The sequence below is a fragment of the Xiphophorus couchianus genome, chromosome 18 (genome assembly GCF_001444195.1).
Source record: "Xiphophorus couchianus chromosome 18, X_couchianus-1.0, whole genome shotgun sequence".
NCBI lineage: Eukaryota > Metazoa > Chordata > Actinopteri > Cyprinodontiformes > Poeciliidae > Xiphophorus > Xiphophorus couchianus.
Genome location: NC_040245.1, coordinates 29,249,553 through 29,271,285, shown reverse-complemented (window position 1 = coordinate 29,271,285; position 21,733 = coordinate 29,249,553). Strand labels below are relative to the sequence as shown.

The following is a 21,733-nucleotide window of genomic DNA, read 5'->3' as shown; positions in this document are numbered from 1 at the left end:
GGAGTCTCTCTTATCTGCAACTATTTAATAGGTAGTGATTGAGAGAATCGTCCCAGTCAGTCATGGGTCTTTCTGGGAACCAGAGGTGGACGTGGACTCTGTGGGTCTTCTTCTGCGGGACATGGGTCGCTCCAATATCGGCCGAGCCGTAAGTTTACATGAACCTTTTGGCCAAATATTCATAATTGATTGGGTTTGAATATAAATTGCGGTTATTCAGAGCAGTGAGATCACAGCTGTCTGTATGGATCTGTCTGCAGACACTACATGGTGGCCATGCCTGCCATTCTTGAAGCTGGAGCTCAGACCAAATTGTGTGCGATTCTCATGGAGCCCAATGAGACTCTGACCATGACTGTCACTCTGGCATTACAAGAACAGAATATAATCCTTCATGAGAAGACCTCCGGGGAGGAGTTTCTTGAATGCATCCAGTTCCAGGTCAACTTTCAATAAATACCTTTTTGCTATCTATGTACACACATAAAAATAAGCCATTGCTTATTATAAATAGCGGTTTTTAAAAAGGAAGGATGAAAAAAATCTTGTTGTCACAGGTCCCTTCAGTGGAAAACGAAGAGGTGACACAATTTGAGGTTGAGGTACGAGGAAACGCGTTTTACTCAAAAGACGTGAGGAAAGTCCAGATCAAAGCCTACCAACCACTGACCTTAATCCAAACAGACAAACCCGTCTACCTCCCTGGACAAACAGGTAACTGGAACATCTGGTTAATAGAAAACTGTTTCAATCAATGTTCTCTTTGAAAACCCACTGATGTTTGCATATAATACAGCACAGTAGAAATGCTTTGTCAAATAATCTCACATAATTTCTCAAAACATCTCTTAGTTCATTTCAGAGTGGTCTCAATGGATACAAAGTTCAGACTCGCCAATCAGATGGTAAGTGGATAAATTTATTTTTTCAGAAATAACAAATCTATTGAGAGTCCAAACAAATCAAAAGGTTAATTTGATTATTCCTTGAAACTTTGTTTGGAAATATTCTTTGGAAATATTCTTCTTGGTGGGAAAATGACGTAAATGTGCTGCAATTACCCCACAAACATCAGAGGAGCTGAATACTGTAATATAACATTTTGTTTTTAGCCTTATTTCATCTTTGATGGAACTGATGGTACTTTTTTTTTTTTTTTACCATTTATTTACTGATTATATCTGCTGTGTTTTTGTATGAAAACACAGCAGATATAATCTGCAATTTTTATTGCAGATGTGTTTTTCCATTAAAGAAGTTTCTAGATATAACGTTTAGATGTTTTCGCAGCTGTGATCGTATAAGAGACCTGAAGACATCTTGGGTAAAATGCTTAACCTGATAATTGTCTTAGAGGACTGACATGTGTGGAATGTAGTTTGTATCCTTGTTTGACCCTGCACCCATGAGTCACTGACAAAGAAGAATTAGACATTTCTCCTGAAATCCTTATTGGCTCTCTTCCCTGCCATAAAATCATCCAAGAGGGGAGGGATAGTTGATGAGGTGGGGGTAAGATGTGTTTGTGGTCCATCTGGCATTAGAGATAAGATCAGATTTTGGGTGGGTCTTTTCCTTGATGTGACTATATATAACCATGTGATGTGACTCCATTCAGGGCTCTTCTCCTGACTGTGTTCAGTGAGACGGGTAAAAAATAAAGAAACAAAGATTAATTAAAGACAAATTAAAGACAAAGATTAATCTTTCTCTTCTTATTGAAACAGATTCTCATTCCTTGATTTATGAAATTTCCATCATTTTTCTTTTCACAAGACAGCACTACTTAGTGTTCCGTACACTAACAAATACCACAAAGTGTGTGAAAGTAACATAAGAAAATGCGGAAAAGCCCCAAGGATAAATGTCCATTTTCAAAGCACTCTGTTTCTGGTGTTAGCTAACAGAGCACAGTGCTAATATCTTCCACAACCACAACCTGCTACATGTTTCAGATAAATGACTATTAGTTTACATTTATGCAATTGGATTTGGGACTTTGAGCCTCTGTAGTTCATGAATGGGTTTTGATTTAACCTGTTCCATTTTAGTTGTGGCAGTAGGTTCAACACTGTAGATGAACCACTGCCCCGATATTTAGCAGTCTAGCAGGTTTTCTTCTAGAATTCCTTCATATTTATCTCTTGCCAGCTTTCCTTCAGCTGTGAACAGCTGAACAGGTGTTCACAGCAGGTGGTGTCAGCATCATGCTGACACCACCATTTTCAACAGGAAATGTTGTTCAGTCTTGAATTGTTAATTTGCCTTCTATTCACTGCTTTGCTCCCAGAAGGACCTTCTTTGGAACGTCATGCAATAATAAAAATATTAATCATTTGAGCTTATTACTCTAAACTATAAAAGGAATAATTACGCCATCACACAGTGAAAATGAAATTTGTCATGTTAATCAGGTTTTTGTTTAACTCAGTCTCCTTCTTTCCTTCTTTGTCCAACAGTACAACATCATTGAACTCGAGGTAAGAAGACGCACTATATGTTTTTTGTTTTAAGCACATAAACAGTTTCACATGTAAGTTTAGAGGGGTTTTTTGCCACAGCTGGCATTTTCTTTTACATTTGTGGCAACTATCCAGGGGTGTAGTTAGCAGGAAACAACTTTTCAGTTTCACTTTAAACCTCGTAAGTTCATCTCAGTGCACTTAAGAAGTACAGAGAAACTCGAGTCAACATGAGTTCAATTTGAAGTTTTTACTGTTGAGGTTTGTACGGTGAGATGTGCAAACGACACATGTGGTACATATCTCTCATTGTGATGTACTTGACTAAATAGGATACAAACAACAACAGGATTGGACAGTGGCTCAATGAAACATCCAGCAGCAAAATACTGCAGCTCTCCTACAATTTAAACTCTGAAGCCCGTGAAGGAACCTACAGACTCTCTGTGACAGTTGAAAGAAATAAGATCCATCACTACTTCAAAGTGGAAAAGTACGGTATGTGAGGAATATATTTTTTTTCTTGATTGTTTTAGACAGGGTCTTTTCTCTTTATATCTTCTTGTTAACACATACCGTTTTGGTGTTTAGTTTTGCCTAAATTTTCGGTAACCGTGGATGCAAAAGACGAAGTCAGTGTTGGGCAGGAAGAATTTGAAACTAAAGTCTGTTCAAAGTAAGTACAATTTATTTTCCAGCAAATAAATACCAGAATAAATCAGTCTTAAGCAGTTCCTCACAGTAGGTGACTCTGATCTGCTCCAATTTACCCCAGGTATACATACGGACAGCCTGTGCCAGGAAGTGTTACGGTGAAGGTTTGCCGACCTCTTGAGATGTATGGTTATGGTTTATCATATGGTTTGCCCAGAAGTCCAGAAGACCTACAGTTAACGGCTCCCTGTGAAACGATGACAAAACAGGTAGTTACACATACTGCTGGAACGAATCAGCACTTTGTTTCATTCAAACAATCAGCATTAACAAGAGTCAGTCTTTTTCTATTATTGATTTAGAGGCCGTTTATATCTTTACTAGGTTAAATGTGAAACTTGATCAATTTATAAAATATAGATTGGCACATTTTTCTCCCTCAACCCAGCCAGAATTTAATTCCAAGTCTGAGCACTCTAATGTTCAATTGACATCCATATTTAGCAACCATATTTCATTTAGCTTACTGGTTACTAAGTTAGTGATAAATCCAAGTAGTGGTTAGCTGAGCTAACTGCAAGTTAGAGAAAGCCATGATAACTTGTGATATTAGCTTGCCCTGATGTTTCTGTCATGTAGTGATGGAGTGGAACAGGATGTGCAATTCAGTGTGTTATTTTAAGGAGCTCGTTTTAAAGAAATGTGAAAGTCTAAAACGATGGACTGTTTCAACTTTTTATCTGTTCGATCGGTCACCGTTATTTTTTGTCATTTGACTTTTCAGATGGACAAAACAGGCTGCACTATGTTTGAATTTAAAATGTCAAGTTTCACCAAAATTGACAAAAAGATATCACATGACAGACTTGATGTAAGTGCCTCTATGGAAGAGGAGGGAACAGGTAAGTCTTATTTAAAGCATACTTTTTCACAATGACCGTCATGATAAGATGGCTGTCATAACATGGAATATTCTTTTCACATTCAGGTATTTCTCACTCACAAGCGAAGAGAATAGCGATTTCATATGTAATTGGAAAGCTGGCTTTTGTTGATCTTCCCAAGATTTATGACCAAGGTTCAAATTTGGAAGGAAAAGTAAGAACGATAAAGAGTTATCAAAAATGTATTTGTCCCCTTACACATTTTTTGCTTTTTTGTTACACTTAATTTTTGCATTAGATCATCCAACAAATGTTAATATCAGAAAAGGACACCCTGAATGAAGACAGAATATAGTTTTAAAATTATAGTTTCATTTGTGTTATGGGAAAACAACCTGGTTCTGTGTAAAAAAAACCCCAAACAAACAAAAAAAAACTGATCACCCCACTTCTTAAATAATTGATTATCTGTAAACAAACAGTTTTTGAACAGCATGTTCCATTTTTCCAACCCCACAAAGGAATAATTACTGCTACACTTGTAAAACTCGAAAATAATTTAAAAACACATTGTCTGACAAGATGAAGTGGACTAAAATATCTTAAAAAACAACCAATCATGTCTTGGTGTAACATAGTTCAAAAGCAGACAAATAAAATGTTTCACTGTTTCACATGTTTCACTTTTGAAAAATTTGCACAGCAATTTTTAACAGGCAGGTACAGTGTAAAAAATTGAGTTTTTTGTTCTTTACATTAACTGTAGCAACAATTAGCAAAGGTTTGGTGGAACTACACGTCTGCTAAGCTCATAGAGCCACAGGGGCGACTGTGGCTCTATGGTAGAGTAGTCGTCTTGCGATCGGAAGGTTGTAGGTTCGATTCCAGCTTCCTCCTGCCACATGTCGATGTGCCTCTGGGCAAGGCACTTAACCCCAAATTGCCTACCGATCTGCGTATCGGTGTATAAATGTGTGTGTGTTTGTGAGTGCGACTGGGTGAATGTGACTCTAGTGTAGAGCGCTTTGAGTGGTCAAAATGACTGGAAAAGCGCTATATAAGTTCAGTCCATTTACCATTTACCATTATACAAGATATTTCTCAGTGCTATGCTGGAACAAACGTTAAAAGTTCCCTAGAGGAGCCATGTTGTGATGATTTCCTAAAGGTAGAGTTTCAGAAAGAGCAGATGTTTTAAAGAGACAAAGCCCTGATTTCAAGGCATTTAATCAGGATGTAAAATTTGTCGTATTTGATATACAGCATTTTTATAACAACTGATTGTAACAGTCACTTAAATATGTTATGAAATGGCACTATATTCCTGGAAAACACATATTACCGCCCCTGTAAAGCTCTGGAACTCAAATAAACCACAGCTAAAAATCATTGGAGAAAACATGGAACAGTGCTGAACCTTCCTAGGAATGGCTGGTATATCAAAATCACTTCAAGTGTGCATCAAGAACTTGTCCAGTAGATCACAAAAGAACTTGAATAACATCTAATGCACTGCAGACCTTACTTGCTTGAGCTATAGCCAAATTCCATGATTCAACAGTATGACAGACTTGGAAGAAATTAGACCCACAAGAGAGTTCCTAGGAAAAGAAAAACACTGCTGACCAGAGAAAAGCACAAAGACAATCTCATATTTGTCAAATAAAAAGAAAAAAAATTCCTCATGATTTGCACACCTATTGGGGAAAAAATGCTGTACACTGACGAGAAAAAAGTGGAACAATTTGGAAGGTGAGCACCCCGTTACACCTGGTGTAAGATTAATTGCTTTTCAGTAAATGAACACCGACAGTGAAACGTTATGGTCTGGACCTGCTTGCTGTCTCAGTACTTGATTGACTTACCATGATTAATTGAACCATAAATTCTGCCTCAGAAAATTTTGGAGGCAAATATAACCCGTCCCTTTGTGACCTACAGACAAAAGTGCGCTTAAAGCTTCCGATGTGAAATAATTTTTTATTACGTATTTGTTCACTTTTCCAAATATGTAAAACTTGCATGTGAAATCCTAATGTGAACTGCAAAAAAACTTGAAAACGTCCCTCGTGTGCAGCAGAGGGCGCAATAACATCACACGTAGCCAGCGTGCTCGTTGTTTCAGGAGGTAAAACTTGGATGATACCGGTGGAACGTATATAAAGTCAGTGCAACACTAATCAGGTACAAAGCTGTCGTTAAGAAGAATTTTAAAGTTGTTGTCCAACCGTTCTGTGTCTACTGATAATCTTTTATATTAAAATTTATTGGATGATCTAATATATTTAAATGTGACAAAAAAGCAAAACCAGAAGAGGCTTTTAAAAGAGGGCAGATAGTTTTTTCACACCAGTATGGTTTTGTACAATGTTTTTTTTTTCAAATCATGTTGGTCAATTTTTAACTCAAAATTGTATTTTCTATAGGTCAAGGCTGTTCACTACAATGACACACCCATTCCTGACATGCCGCTGTACTTGTTTGAGGGTAATGTTTGGTCTCCAAACTTACTGCAGAACCTCACAACTGACACCGATGGCTTTGCTACATTCTCTCTCAGCACAGAAACACTTAGTGGAGATGTCTCACTCAGTGTGAGTAAATTAAGGCTCTAAAACAGTGGTTTTAGAACACAACGCCCCCTAAAAAAACAAACCCTCTACCTACCTCCTGTAACCACCGTCAGCTCTTCCTAAAGCTTGTTTTCTGTACAAACAGATAAGTTCCTCACCAACATTGGAGTACCCTGCATTTAGATCGACTCACATTCAGAGAGGAAATCACAGAATTCAGCAGTCCCAACCTCCTTCTGATGACACTAAAACCGCCAGCTCCTTGAAGATCAAAAAGACCGACACAACACTTCCATGTGACAAAGAGGTGGAGATCTCCATTGATTACACTTTTGTGCGTGAACCACAGGGATCCGTGGATATTATGTATCTGGTGAGTAATTTCTCTGGTCAACACTATTATCAATTATCTCATGAGTATTGAAATGAACTCCACTTATGACAACGCTGTTTTTGTGGAGGTTGGTTTTTGCAAGCAGTGCTTTGATTGCTGACCTGAAGGCAGAATTTTAAACAGTTTGTGGTCCTAAGAAATGAGCCACATGTCTTAGTACCACACTGCCATTTACCTTACCCGAGACCTGTACAAGTCCTGGATGGAGGGAAGGTCACCCCTGATGATCCTCTCCACAGACCCAATTGCTCATTGTAGTTTGGACTTCTCATGCTTTGCAAATGAGTCAAACGACAATGATGGATGTGGACAGGACAGACGCAATAATGACAGTGCAGAAGATGACCAGCAGCTCCTGTGCAAGGTTGTATCTCTTGAGCTGCTGCAGGAAGAAGACTCTGTTGAGCCATCTTCTGAACAGTGTCTATTATTAGAAACCCCCTCAGGGTGGTTCCTGGGAACCAGAAGTGATCCACAGTAGAAACAGTGTTGCCGAGGATGGTGAAGGAAGAGAGTATGGGAGATGTTCTCCGGAGGTCCACTGTCATCTCCACAGTCTTGAGCAAGTGTCAACCTACCGTCATATTTTGTGTTGCCTATGTTGCTTTGGAACAATACCATGTATGTGATCAGAAGACCTTCAGTTGCAGGGTCAAATCCCATTTCCTGAGCCAAGAGTGAGATGTTTTGGTTTCCTTACTGGACCTACCAACTCTGCAATCTTAAAAAAGTGGATAACAATAGATGGGTGGATAGTTCATACCTAAATACTTATTGATTCAGTGTCAGCATTCAGCCTTTATTAAGAGTCAACATCTCACAACTTGACCTCGTATACCTTGCAAAAGTCTGTTGCCACCACCATGTTTTATTGAAAGCATGGTGTGTTTTGGGTTATAGCTTAAACCAGATGATCAACCACAAAAATTTCCCTTAAAGTCTGTAAGATGTTAGTCAGTTCTGGATGTTTTCTTTCATCCAGGAGAGGTGGCCTACGTCTTGTAAACCTACTACTTAGTGCAGACATATGGAGAGTACAGAAGACTGTTGCCATATGGAGGACATAACCAATACTGTCTTTATCAAGCTCTTGGAGGCCTCCTGAACTTATGTTATCTAAAGTTTCTAGCTGTAAAAAGCTAAAGCTGTGTGATCCTCCTTTGGGTCAAAAATAACCACTTCTGTTTTGTTTTCATTCAACTGTCAGTGTGCCTCAGCACAGCTGTGGCTACTATCCAGTAGATTGCCAACATATCAAAGCCACCCTGGACCGACCTGGATAGGTCTACTGGGGGGGCAACACTGAGACAGATTTGGTTTGTTATTTCTTTGTCGGCTGTTAATAGCATTAATTTCTCTAAAAATCCTCAGGCCGTATATAGAGGAGCTATTGGCGATGGAGGACAAACACAAGTTAAAGTGGAAGATAAACCAGGTGTGTGAAGACTGACGCTCCACTGAATCAAAACATTTCTTGTCAGATTTGAATTCATATGTTAGTGCACTTAATGGATCTGTGTAAGAATAGCTGGATTGTTATTTTTAAGGTAACTACATGTTTAAAACTGTTTTCTTTTCCAGTGACTGAGGGTGAGGTGTCCTTTAAGCTGACCGTGTCTCCTGACATGGCACCGTTGATCCAGTTTGTGGCTTACGCTGTCCTCCCCAGCAAGAATGTGATCGCTCACAGCGCCGAGTTCTCTACAGAAAAATGCTTCAGTAATAAGGTCAGTAGAAAAGAGAACATGTCGCACCAAATATAAATTACACTTGCATCTTAATCTTGACAGTAGCCTTCTGCTAGTTTCTAAAAAAGCAACATATTTCATGTTAAGCATGTTACATCAATAGTTTTAGTTTATACACTGCAAAGCGAAAGTTAAATTTATTTAACAGCTCAAAGGTTGCTCTATAAAAATAGATTCCACTATTTATTGGGTAAATATTGTTATGTGTACATCATGTGTGCTTGTCAGGTCTCGGTGGAGTTCTCTCCGTCTCCGGCTGTTCCAGGAGAGGTGACCAAGCTACAGCTGACGTCTGAACCCAACTCCCTGTGTGGGGTCAGCGCTGTTGACCAGAGTGTTCTCATCAAGGAGCCTGGAAGGACTCTGAATGAAGACAAGGTAACAGCTAACTACATTTAGCATTCTTCACACACATATCTTCCATGTTTTGAAATAAAAAAAACCAAAGGGGGAGAAAAACCCTTCCATCTCTAAACTTTTTTTTTTCTTTTCAGATATTTTCCTTGCTGCCTGTTAGGAAAATAACATATATGCCATACCAGATTGAAGATCCTGTCGAATGTTTGCATGTGAGGCCAAGGAGATATGTTTTACCTTATCAAAGTGGAGGAGAAGATGACGCCCATTCAGTTTTCAAGGTACCAACTGACAGCAAAACAAAACATATTAAATAAAAACATGCAACCTTCTTTTAAAATGCCGTTTCATGTACTTTTTACTGTTTTGTCTAAAACTGTACAGAATGTAGGATTGAAAACAGCAACCAATTTGGTATTGAGAACACCATCGTGTCTCAGATTCAAAGGAAGAGAATATTATCAAGGTGTGTTGTTGTGGTAACCATCGGCTTGTCAAGTGCTACAACAGAAGAAATAACCTTAAAAACAGAAAGTGGGCCAATTTTTATTAATACTTGTTTTTACTTTTTTCTGCTTTTTTAAAGGAATACGAGGAGTGTATGGTGTTCAGATGAACAGAATGAATGTCGGTGCTGCACCGGGTATCGCGTATGCGTCAGCCCCTGATATGCCTCGTGAACCAGTAGAAACAGTTCGTACCTTCTTCCCTGAGACCTGGATATGGAATCTTGTGGAAACTGGGTAAGACTTGCTTGTTCATCACCCACAGCACCCACAGGGTAAATACATTTAAATGGCAGCACTTTTAAAGAGTTAGCACTGTCCTGCAAATTTCCAACTCTGTCAGTATGCTAAGAAACATGGGCGTGAAGGCAGCCGCCCTAATCTGGCTTTACTTTGTGAACATTTCCAGTGTTCCTCGCAGTCATGTTGAAAAAAATGCATACTTTAATCAATTTCTGTATAACTTTGTCTGTAAAGTGCGTACTGAAATGTCAGATTTATCAGTGATTTGTGTTATTTTACCAAAACATCTCTACAAATACAGTTTGTATCTGAAATTAAAAAGTGAAACTTCCCATGTTTTATGATGACACAGACACTTAAAACAAGTGAAGAACATGAAAAAGCAGTTTTTAAACTGATAAATGAATATGAGAACTGAAAAAAAACATCTTTTATAATCCATGTTTATGCCCGTTCCCTTATTGAGTAAAACATTTTAATTTTTTTTTAAACACAGGGCCACCTTTAAGTTAGCTCTTCAAATTTGTAGGTCAAGGCTATTAATCTGTAGGTGAGTAGCGGTGGGGCAGGCTGGTCAGGACAACTAACTTGTCCCAGATTTATCGCGATAAACGACAATATTTGTTGTTTTCAGATCATTTTGAAGTAATGTAATGGTAATAGCATAATAATGCAAGAACACATTCTTAATGATCACTAAACTTTAAATTCTAACAAACATTTACTACTGGAGCTGGAAGACATTTTAAATATCCAAAATAAATAAACATAATATGTTGTTAAAATACGTATATGGTAGAAGCTGCTTCAAGGAATATGTGTATTGTGTGTTATCCCTCATCCTAATGAAGTGTGATCCACAGTTTAACACAGTTTGTTTGTGTATGTGTTGATCCAGGCCTTCTGGAACCAAGGACATGTCCCTGTCTGTCCCAGACACCATCACCACCTGGGAGACGGAGACTTTCTGTTTGTCCCCTCAGGGTTTTGGTTTGGCTCCTCGTCAGAAGCTCACTGTCTTTCAGCCTTTCTTCCTGGAGCTCACCCTGCCCTACTCCATCATCCGGGGGGAGAACTTTGAGCTGAAGGCGACCGTCTTCAACTACCTGACCAAATGCATCATGGTAAGGGTTGACTTACCTGCTGACACTGCAATGTTTAGCAGTAATTGAAATTTTCAATGGCAGTGAAAACAAGCAACATGTCCTGCAAAAACCAAATTTAGCTGCTTCTGCAGCTGCAATGTAGCTCATATATGAGGTGAAGTATGTTTGACAGTTCTAAAATGCTATTGGATTGTTCAACATGTCCAAGATGTGTTGCACATGTACGGAGCACACGCAGAACACGATAGATGAATCCAGACAGAGCCCAGAGCGTTAAACTTGTTTTCTTTAACAGGTTAAAGTGACTGCAGCCCCCTCCTCAGATTACACCCTCACCCCCCTCTCTGGGGACCAGTACACTTCCTGTCTGTGTGCCAACGAGCGGAAGACCCTGAGCTGGACCATGAATCCCACAGCCTTAGGTTAGGATGAGACTTTTATTCTTTTATTCAAACTTTAAATATTAGTTGTTACATAAGGTCAGTAGACTTGGATCTCCTTTCACCTTCAGAACTATTTATTCTTTATAAACCCAGTGAGATCCCAGTGAGATCTCGGTCAGTCTGTTTACTGAGTAAACAGACTCAGTAAAAAGACTGTTTACAGACAGTAAACAGTTTGTTTACAGACTGTTTACATTCAGTCTGTAAACAGAATGTAAACAGATGATCTTGGTGGATGTTTTTTAGGGGTTGTGAATGTGACTGTAACCGCTGAGGCCATTCCATCTCACGCTTCCTGTGACAACGAGATTGTGAGCATTCCAGACAGAGGCCGCATCGATACTGTGACCCGTCCTCTGATTGTAAAGGTTGGTCTGATCAAAGAATATCTTTTTAAAATGTTAAAGGGTACCTGTTACGCTTCCTTTTGAACAAGTTAAAAGGATAAATGTATGGGCGATATAAAACATGTCCATTAATTCTTTTGCACAAAATCATTCTGAGATAAAGAGATTTCACTTGCCCAGTTCTTTTTGGCTCCTTTGAGAGTGAGCTATTTTGAGATTTATTTGCATTAAAAAAATAAACCTTGAATAGGCTACCTTATTTGCATAAAAGGTTTGTCATTTTTATGTAAATAAGCTGCTGGATGTACTCCTGCTGGATGTTTACACTCGCACTACATACACAATAAAATGGCTGAAAACAGATGCATAATTATACAACCGTACATCTTTGGTCCTGAGTCAAACCCAGGAGCAGCAGAAGTGGAGCCTCCTGCACAACTATCAAGGATGCAGCAGCGGTTTCTGAATTGTTTAAGTCAACAGCAAAACACATGTCTTATACAGCGGTAAAAACCAGCTGACCAGCTCCGCTTGGGTTGCTAGGTTACAGGGCAGTGCCTGTCAACTGAGTTAATATTCTGGAGAGTTTTGAAACATCTCCAAAAAACACCAACTCCTGGCCAGAAAATGACTCTATGTTCTTTTTACTGTTTGGACTGTTTCTGGAAGGAATAGAGTCTCAAATGGAAGTACCAAAAAAAAAAAAAGTCCAAAAAACACGTTTTGGATAATAGTTTCCCTTTAAGACCTAAAATAATGAAATCTAACATTCTTTGATTGTCGACTTTTATCTCTCATCTCTGTCAGGCTGAAGGAGTTGAAGTAGTAAAGACACACAACTGGCTGCTCTGCCCCAAAGGTCAGTATGATGTTAACCAAGCACAGATTGTCACAAATGTTTCATAAAGATGAGATAAACGACAGGCATTATCAGAGAAAACCTGTGTATTCACATCACATTGTTGTACGTATATCTGCTGTTGTTTTAATGGAAGAGACAAAAAAAAAATCAAAAAATCAAAAACTATTATTACCTTAATTTGTTTGAACTACTCTTTTTTCTTTTTTTAACTTTGCCATAAGTTCCACAGCTCTGAAGCTCAGACTGATAAAGATTCCCTCATCCGGGCACTCTGGATGCTCAAAATTAAAGTTAAACTGGCAGCATGACCTATTTTCACAGCTGACCTGTTGACCTCATAATTTTTTGATCACTCACAGCATTGACATTTCTCTCTAAGATAGTGTGTGGATTTATAAATATGGCAACCAACAGTGAGACAGTGACATTTCACCAAAAGTAATGTTCTCCACCCTGACACAACGGAACACTGTGAATTCAACACTCTTGATCCAAATGCACATGATGCAGAAGCCCATCAAAACTGAACCACATTCTTTAAAGACATGACAGCACTTTGTCACTAAACCGCTTTCATTTCTTCACCTCTAGATCTGCCTAACATAGATCTTTCAATATTCCAGTTTTAGTTGTTTATTTATGGCCAGAAGGGAAACAGCAGGGTACCAGATTTACAAATGTTACATGATTAGAGTGTTTTAGTGATTCTGTCAAGATTCTCTCATGATTCATGATTCTCTGACTAGGTGCATGATTTCTGTGTTTTAAAACTGCTCTTCTGAATGTTTTTGTGTAAACGCAGGAGAAGCTCTGACTGAGGAAACAGAAATACAGCTGCCTCAAAATGTGATTGATGGATCAGGCCGTGCTGCGGTATCAGTCCTGGGTAAACTGCTTTAGTCAACCAAACACAGTTACTCCAACTGTCTGCTAATCCTCCAGTCATATTGTTGTACTGCCATGAGTTTCTTTACATGTCTTTAAACCTTCTGAATATTTAAAATACAGAAATCTCCGTCAAGTGCAGTAAAATTTGTTTCTACGTTTTTATCACAGGTGACATTCTTGGCCGCGCCCTGCAGAACCTGGATGGCCTGCTGCAGATGCCGTACGGATGTGGGGAGCAGAACATGGCACTGCTGGCTCCCAACATCTACATCCTTGAATATCTAGAAAAATCCAATCAGCTGACCCCGGCCATTAAAGAAAAGGCGTCCAACTTCTTAAGCAGCGGTAAGTCTCATCCAGCTCTATAATGCAACTGAAGTAATCAAACACATCAGATTATGCTTCAGTATGTTTCATCTTTTAGCTGTGCCAGTAAAGTCTTGTATGCAGGTGAGATGTTTACTAAGTTTTTTTTTTCCTTAACATTTGTAACATGGCGTACATTACTCAGCAATTGTTGTACATACAACAATTACAAAGAGTAACTAGAAAATGCTTATATGTACAGGCATTATGTATAATATTGCAAGTTTGAGATTTAACGCACTTAGTTGGTAACCTTGAAATATTATAAGTCAGTCCCAACATTAATTGCATTTCTATGGTCAGGGAGTCTCACTAAGCAATGGAAACTTGCAAAACAACTATTTATTACCCTTCGTGTTCAAAATCTGAAAACTGAGCACAATCAAAAAGAGTGACATATAAAAACTGTGTAGAAAGTGTTTTGGACACAAAAACGTAGAGCAGAATTTATTAAAGTATTTTCGTTTTCTCCACAGATATACAGACACATAAAACGTTTCTTAGTGAACTCTGGAGGTTAACTTTCATATCTCATGTAAACTTGTTTGTTTTCTACAGGCTACCAGAGACAGCTGAACTACAAAGACAGAAACGGTGCATACAGCACATTTGGAACAGGACCAGGAAACACCTGGTGAGAACATCACTGACCAGTCTGAACACACTCTGTTACTCTGATCAAAGCATGTCATTTACACAGAACTGGGTTGAGGAATCAGGAATTTTGATAAAAAATAAACATAAAAATTCGCATTGCTGGTTTTTGGTCTTGATACTTGTTTTCTTACTCACATTTTCAATCATAATGGAAAAACCCACACACAAAAAAGTAACTGTTTGCTGTATAGCATTTTTTCTAATGATTGCATCGGTTTTACTCATTAAATGCGATACTTCTTTGTTTTTTTGTCAGGCTGACAGCTTTTGTTCTGAGATCTTTCTCCAAAGCTAAATCTTTTGTCTACATCGACCCAGAAAAACTCGAACAATCAAAGGTTTGGCTGGAACAAAATCAAAATTACAGCGGCTGCTTTCAGCAGTCAGGAAGTCTCTTCAACAACAGAATGAAGGTATGAAGGTATCGTGGGACAAGAACAGAAATGGAGGTTTTAACAATAATCCAAAATGTGATATTAATACTTTCAACTGAGAGAAACAACTGACAGCGTTTTACGTTAAGTCCTCTAGGTAGAATGACAAGTTATTATTATCATCTTATTGTTATAGAATTCACAGCAACTTCAATATTTCTATTTTGAGTATCTAGTAAAATAGGGCTACACAATATACTGTGAATATGTGATCACTCACAAATTGTTCAAAATGCTAAAAGTCACAGAGTGATGGGTGCACCGATGAGAGGAAGATGTGTCACAATATTTATGAATATTATTGCCATCAGCTGATTTTTTTTATATTGTGCAGCCCTATTAAAAGACAACGCTGTAATTTTTCTTTAAGGAATCATTTGAAGCTCTATGTGGTTTTTCACATTCCTGCATAATTTACAGTATTTTGTGTGGACCCCTAAAATGTTTATGTTCAGTTTCCACCTTAGGTTAGGGTTAGACCATACTGTTTTATTAGGCCTAAACATAGACTAAACTTAACATTTAATCTTGTCTCAGTGAGGTCTCTTTTCTGTTGTTCTTTTTTAACATTCACTTTTTCTAAAATTTTTAAAAAAATGCATGATAGATTTTTCACTAATGGAGTAATTAAACATTTGCATGTTATTCTAATTAACTGAGATACACCTGAAGGTTCATAGGAAAAATGACCCACGATGATTTATTTGTGGCTTACATCAGAGACGCTGCACAAAATGTCTCTGATGTCTCGATAAATTTTGAAAAATGCTTAATTTCTTTTGCACATGATGACATCTTGCCGGGATTGTTACAACTGCTTTTTCTGAAACCAAAATATATTTTTTATGTGGGATGCTGGCTAAGCATGCAAAGGATCTGTAATAAACATTCCACTTGGCCTATCTGTGAATAGTGATCGTCCTCTCATAACCAAATCTCTGTGATGTTTCGTCTCCACAGGGTGGAGTGTCTGATGAAGTGACCCTAAGCGCTTACATAACCGCTGCATTTTTGGAGATGAAAATATCCTCAGATGTGAGTAAATCTGAACAATTCTTCACATTTTTTACCTGACATCTTGTAATTTTATGGTTATCAAATCCTGGCCTGTGATTAAATAAACATGTTATAATTAAGATTCAGCTATTTAACTGTAAGGAGACTCCTCTTTGTTTACTGATTGCTTCATTATGTATTGTGTGAGCAACTTGAGAGAAATTTGAGAATGAAGGTTAAAACTGTGCCTAAAGAAATTCATTCAAAAATCAATATACAGTAGACTTGAAATAATCAACACTGTTGTATTTTGTTTTGTCAAAGGATCTTGTGGTGAAAAATAGCCTGTTGTGCCTCAAAGAGTCCATCAATGATTTCAGCAACACCTACACTACAGCTCTGCTGGCGTACGTCTTCACACTGGCTGGAGACATGGAGACCAGAGCTCACCTCCTGCAGCACCTCGACTCTGTGGCCATCAAAGACGGTGAGTCGAGGTTTTGCTGGAAGCGACTGACCAGATCAGATCAGTCTTTAGTCATGTTGTTTCTGGATGGTTGTTTCTAGGTGGTTTCATCCACTGGTCTCAGACAGCAGCAGAAACATCAGCCTCTCTGTCTGTGGAGATCAGCTCCTATGTGCTGCTGGCCAAACTCTCTGCTTCCCACACTGCTGAAGACCTGGGTTACGCCTCAGGGATTGTTCGGTGGTTGACGACTCAGCAGAACTATTACGGAGGATTCTCCTCCACTCAGGTACTGGTTTTATGTTCATATGACAACACTGTGTAGCATATTAAAATTTATACCCGGGTTACAACTGTCTTACCTCATACCCAAAGTTTAACATGTTCAAAAGACAATGAGATTTTTAATCTGACTGGGGAAAGTAAAAGCAGCCAAAGTGTGTGATTATACATCTTGTTTGGTTTTCAATATTCCAACTGAACATAGCTTCCAGAAGTCTCCATGCAGTGTTTCAGTCTAACTATCAAAGCTACACTGCTTCCTCGTCTCATACAAGGTCAATGCAAATCGCAAATATGATTCAACCTAGTTGCTCTTTCAGAGGTTTGAGTGGAGCGCGCAGTGATATGAGATCATATTATCTTTGAGAACAAACAATAATGTGTGTTTTGTGCATTTACATCTTACACCTGTTCACTCAATACGTGTTCTGGTACCCGCTGTGCACTTGCACCTTGATAAGGTGAACAAACTACACCACCAGTCAATCACTGATGGCTCTTTTTCATCCAATTCCTTGGAAATACTTTGCTTGGATAAATAACAATCAACCAGAATATCAAAATACTACACCAAACATCTGAACTAAACGAAGAAAAATTGTGACTAGAAATACTTGAATTTTGTACGACATGAAATTAGTTAAGCATGCAAATCCTTATCATTGTCCTTTTTTGGTGTTTTTTCTTTTATTTTACTTTGTAACTAGAGCTGGCTCAATGCTGTACCTTTTACATTTTCTGTCCACTTGGAACAGTTTTGTAACACAGAAACACAGAAGCTGCTGGTGGACTGTTCTAGTTCCCCTGCTACTGGGTTCTGCTGGTTTTCTGGGGAAGCCCTGGGATACATGGTGAAATAAGACAGTTGTCTAAAGGAATTTAGGCTCTTCAAAAAATGTTCCCTTTTGGAAAAGATTATTTTCCTTGTTTGCGTTTTAGGCTTACAAACATCAACTTGACAACATCAATACTCATATAGTTCTGGGTAAACACCTGGTTCTGTCATTGTCTTGTACTTTGTGTGTTGTAGGACACGGTGGTGGCTCTTCAGGCTCTGTCCCTCTACTCCAGTCTGGTGTTCAGTCCTGAAGGTTCCAGCACAGTGACAGTTCAGTCTCCCAGTGGTCCGCTGACCTTTGATGTGACCCCAGACAACAAGCTGCTCTACCAGGAGAAGATTCTGCAGGGTGAGGCAGGAAAGTACAGCCTGGAGGTGAAGGGGACTGGATGTGCCTCAGTTCAGGTCGGTGGCAGCTTCCCATCATGAAGGAAAGTGACTTTTGTTCATTTCAATAATTCTGAAACTATATAGAAAATGTATATTTTTATTTTTTAAATATAAACAAATACTACAATTAACAAGTACACATAATTAATAGATTTTATGTGCAAAGTTAGCCAAAAGTAAAATGTTCACTTTCTAAGGATTACTAAACTCTCCTCTCTTGCGTTCCTCAGATCTCTCAGCACTACAACATCCCTCCTCCTCCTGATGCCACCACTATGAGCGTGGAGGTTTTACTGAAGTACGACTCCTCTCACAGACCACCCAAAGCCAGCCTGGAGCTCGTCTCGCAGTAAGTCAGAAACATCATGGGTTCAGTTAAATCCATCATCAAGAAGGAGACTTGTGAGGGAGGCCACAAGGTCACCATGACGACGCTGAAGGAGTTACAAGCTTCAGCAGCAGAGCAGCTGTCCAGGTTCTTCACCACTCAAAGCTTTGTAGAAGAATGGGAATGAGAAAGCCACTGTTGAAGAAATCTCAGATCAAGGCTCGACTAGAGTTTACCGAAACCATCAGGGTGACTCTCTGGTGAAGAGGCACAAAGTGATTTGGTCTGATGAGACCAACATGGAGTCTTTTTTACCATCAGATAAGATTCTGGGTCTGCAGCCTTGAATATAACAATATGTTGCAACCACTTTTTTGGCTTCGATATCTTTATCTTAGTCATTATTTCGTAGAAATTAGTTTTTACTTTGATATTAAAGAGGTTTTTTTTTTGTCGAAGCCAAATTTGGTTGATCATGATTGATTTGTAAATACAATAGAAAAGGTGAAACATCCAAGAGGATCAGTATGTACTTTAGTCACTGTACATTCTACTCTCTGCTTGTCAAATAGCTTTTTATTTTTACCTCAGTGAGACTGATGGACGTAGATTTTAGGGTTCATGGCTTTGTTTAGTTGCTTCTGCATCTGGTGAATTTGTAACACACCTTAAGAAAAACATCCCCAAACCACAATACTTCCACCACCGTGCTCGACTGTGGGAGTGGAAGTCTTGCTCCTTGCTCTTCCCTTGGAGCTGTGAGCTGATCCCCTTCTTGTGATCATCTTGTATTTCTTCAGTGTCAGACATTTTGCACCTGCAGTTTTTTGTCAACTTCTCACCAACCTGCCTGACCTGCCTTCTACAAATAGGCAGGCCATACAGTATGTTCTTTGTATGCACAGCAAGTTGAGGGTAGGAGTGTCTGTATCTGACCTCTCATCGCTGAGCGACACAATTCTGTTTGGCATCTTATTTCAACCAATGTTATTCAAATGGAGCTTTACTTTTGCCGAAATGCTTTGTGTTATTTCTGGACTTTTTTGCGGACATTTTGTCTCTTAGCATAAAATGAAGTCCCTGCAAACAAATAGAGATTATATTTCTCCACTTCAACTACTCCACAGTCTGTTGCTGTCTTGCAGGTACAGTGGGAAAGAGGAGAGTACCAACATGGTGATCCTGGATATCACCTTGCTCTCAGGATTCATCCCTGACCCGCAGTCTTTGACCAATGTGAGTAAAGCAGTGACTTCAACACCCAGGTGTCAGCAGAACTCTGCACCTGATCTCACACTGGCAGTGATAATAAGGCCGCTGAATGTCTTCTGCTCACAGCTTGAAAAAGCTCTGCTGGTGGATCGGGTTGAACACAAGAATGACCATGTTGTGGTGTACTTAGCGGGGGTGAGACCAACCAGCAGCTCAGAACAACACATTGTGACAGATGAATTTGTCACTGTTAAATCTCTGTTTTTGTCTTCTGTTCAGCTTGTGAAGGGGACACCCATCAACCACAGCCTGGAGCTCCTGCAGAAGATTCCCGTTGAGAACCTGAAACCAGCAGTGATCGCCCTCTATGACTACTACCAGCCCAGTAAATACTCTTACCAAAAACAACACAATTTGAGTCACCTTTTAGATAAATGAAATAACACATTTTCTATCGCTATCTTCCTCTTCTAGCTGACCGGACTGAGAAGGAATACAATGTGGCTAATCAAGGTACAAAAAATATCTGACATAATTAACATCAACCACATTAATAGCCCAAATCTTTTCCTTTTATTGTTATTGAAACGCACAAAACGTCTTTGGGTTAGACTCAGACTAAAACATTTATTTGTGGCGTCCAGTGGTTGGCACCATTAAATAAATTAAATTAACTGTGCTAACCCTAAAGCATTAGTCATAAATTAACGCTAGCAGGCCCTAATGCTACAACGTAGCATGTCACCCTCAATAGGGTCAGACTTGCTATTGCACACCTACCTGAACGGTTTGCGCTTCAGAAGGTGATTCTTTGGTTCAGACGTTTCAATCATAGTTTCAGTTTTATTGTTGTTGAGTATTACTAACCATTTCAGATTTCTGCCTAATTCACCATAGTAGGAGAGGAAATGGAACTGCTGTGTAAATGGACCCACCCACTTCACAATAAGAGCATGAAAATAAGCATCTAACTTCTTCATCTAAGAAAACGTCAACACAAAATGTTGAAATTTATTAAGCTGAAGGTTTACCAAGCAGCCAGGTAAAGTAGTGCTTTAGAATTTATCTGGAAAAATGTATTTACCGCTAAACATGTTCAAAGTTAGCAAAAACGCTAAAGTGCTAAAGAAAAAAAAAAGCTCTGCTGTTAGCCAATTAGTGCAGGGACTTCTAAACTTTTCACCTTAGGTCACCCAAAATAATAATAAAAAAAATCATTATTTTCTATTTGCTTTTTTGTTTGTTTGTTTTGTTTTTATTTGTTTGGGTTTAGCACGCAAGAGAAAACAATAAATCAATGATAGCTTTTGTCATGCTACCAGCAAGAATTCAAAACTACTTTCGCCCTTGGCCAGAACCATTGAAAATCTTTCATAGTATTCTTGAATTGAAATTGCTTTGATTTTTAAAGGTTTTGCATATTTCCCTTTGGCTTTGTCCTCTCTAGAAACCTTCAAGGTCACCTTGGTTATTTTATGGAACTCTACTTATTATTAATAGTGATATATTTTCTTTTCTTTTTCTTCTGCAGCTTGAAGACTGACCTGAGCCATCGGTGATTCCAAATTTCCTTCAGTTTCTTTTTACAGCTAACATGAATTGTCTCTTACAGTTTCTATCACATTTCAAGTGTATGTTTTTATGTTCATATGCAACTAAAGCATAATGGATAATATAATAAAATAAACTGATCCTTAAAAATGTTTCACAGTGCTATGATTAAGTCATTTGACCATATGAGACAAAGTTCTGCATGTGTATACATGATTATTATTAATACAACCTTTTTTTATCCTAACATGTTAGATTTTTATTAGTTTAGCAGCAAATTGGTTGTGCATTATGACCTTCAATAATATTGAATCTTTGCATTTGTAGAATTAATAACTATAAAAAATATTTTAAAACAATACTCAACTTTATGGAAAAATTGTGATCAGGATGAAGGTGAGACTGAGTAAGAATAAAACACACTATTGTCAGAAATAATGGAAATATTTCGCCCAGGCTCTTTGGGGGCCGATAGATGTTTTGTATTTTTGTGAATGAATAAGGTGACGTTGTTCAAAAACTGTTCTGGCAAACGTCCATCATGAATGCTCGATTATTATTGGTCCAAGTTTGACGCGACTTACGCACTGGGGGAGGAGCATCAGGGAGTCATTTCTGACGACGGAGGACAACAGAAAGTATGACAGCCGAGAGCAGCGCGACAAAGAGTTGATAAAGAAAATATCCAAGTTAACAGGTTTTTTTTTTTTAAGTCATATTGGACATGGAACAGAACCACCGTCCCT

General features: G+C 38.6%; 1 protein-coding gene across 1 annotated transcript; it reads left to right on the top strand.

Annotated features, from left to right (window-relative positions):
* Positions 1–7: 7 nt before the first annotated feature.
* Positions 8–21,141, top strand: LOC114161354 (alpha-2-macroglobulin-like). The gene is made up of 36 exons (XM_028044588.1): positions 8–148; positions 261–441; positions 558–714; positions 853–905; positions 2,460–2,480; positions 2,795–2,960; positions 3,054–3,138; positions 3,238–3,385; positions 3,901–4,018; positions 4,105–4,214; positions 6,427–6,594; positions 6,719–6,946; positions 8,339–8,402; positions 8,549–8,694; positions 8,944–9,093; positions 9,210–9,353; positions 9,457–9,538; positions 9,659–9,815; positions 10,720–10,945; positions 11,223–11,349; positions 11,617–11,738; positions 12,525–12,576; positions 13,382–13,465; positions 13,636–13,812; positions 14,392–14,467; positions 14,747–14,903; positions 15,885–15,959; positions 16,245–16,407; positions 16,488–16,675; positions 17,699–17,911; positions 18,127–18,245; positions 19,370–19,460; positions 19,563–19,631; positions 19,716–19,821; positions 19,911–19,949; positions 20,968–21,141. The coding sequence occupies exons 1-36, from the start codon at positions 63–65 to the stop codon at positions 20,970–20,972; spliced, it is 4,353 nt and encodes a 1,450-aa protein (XP_027900389.1). The 5' UTR covers positions 8–62; the 3' UTR covers positions 20,973–21,141.
* The last annotated feature ends 592 nt before the right edge of the window (positions 21,142–21,733 follow it).

Excerpts from the sequence above, each read along its gene's own strand:
- LOC114161354 (XM_028044588.1), top strand. The coding sequence starts at position 63 with ATGGGTCTTTCTGGGAACCAGAGGTGGACGTGGACTCTGTGGGTCTTC. Across the intron at positions 9,816-10,719 it reads TGGAATCTTGTGGAAACTGG|GCCTTCTGGAACCAAGGACA; the intron begins GTAAGACTTGCT and ends GTGTTGATCCAG. Across the intron at positions 12,577-13,381 it reads CTGGCTGCTCTGCCCCAAAG|GAGAAGCTCTGACTGAGGAA; the intron begins GTCAGTATGATG and ends GTGTAAACGCAG.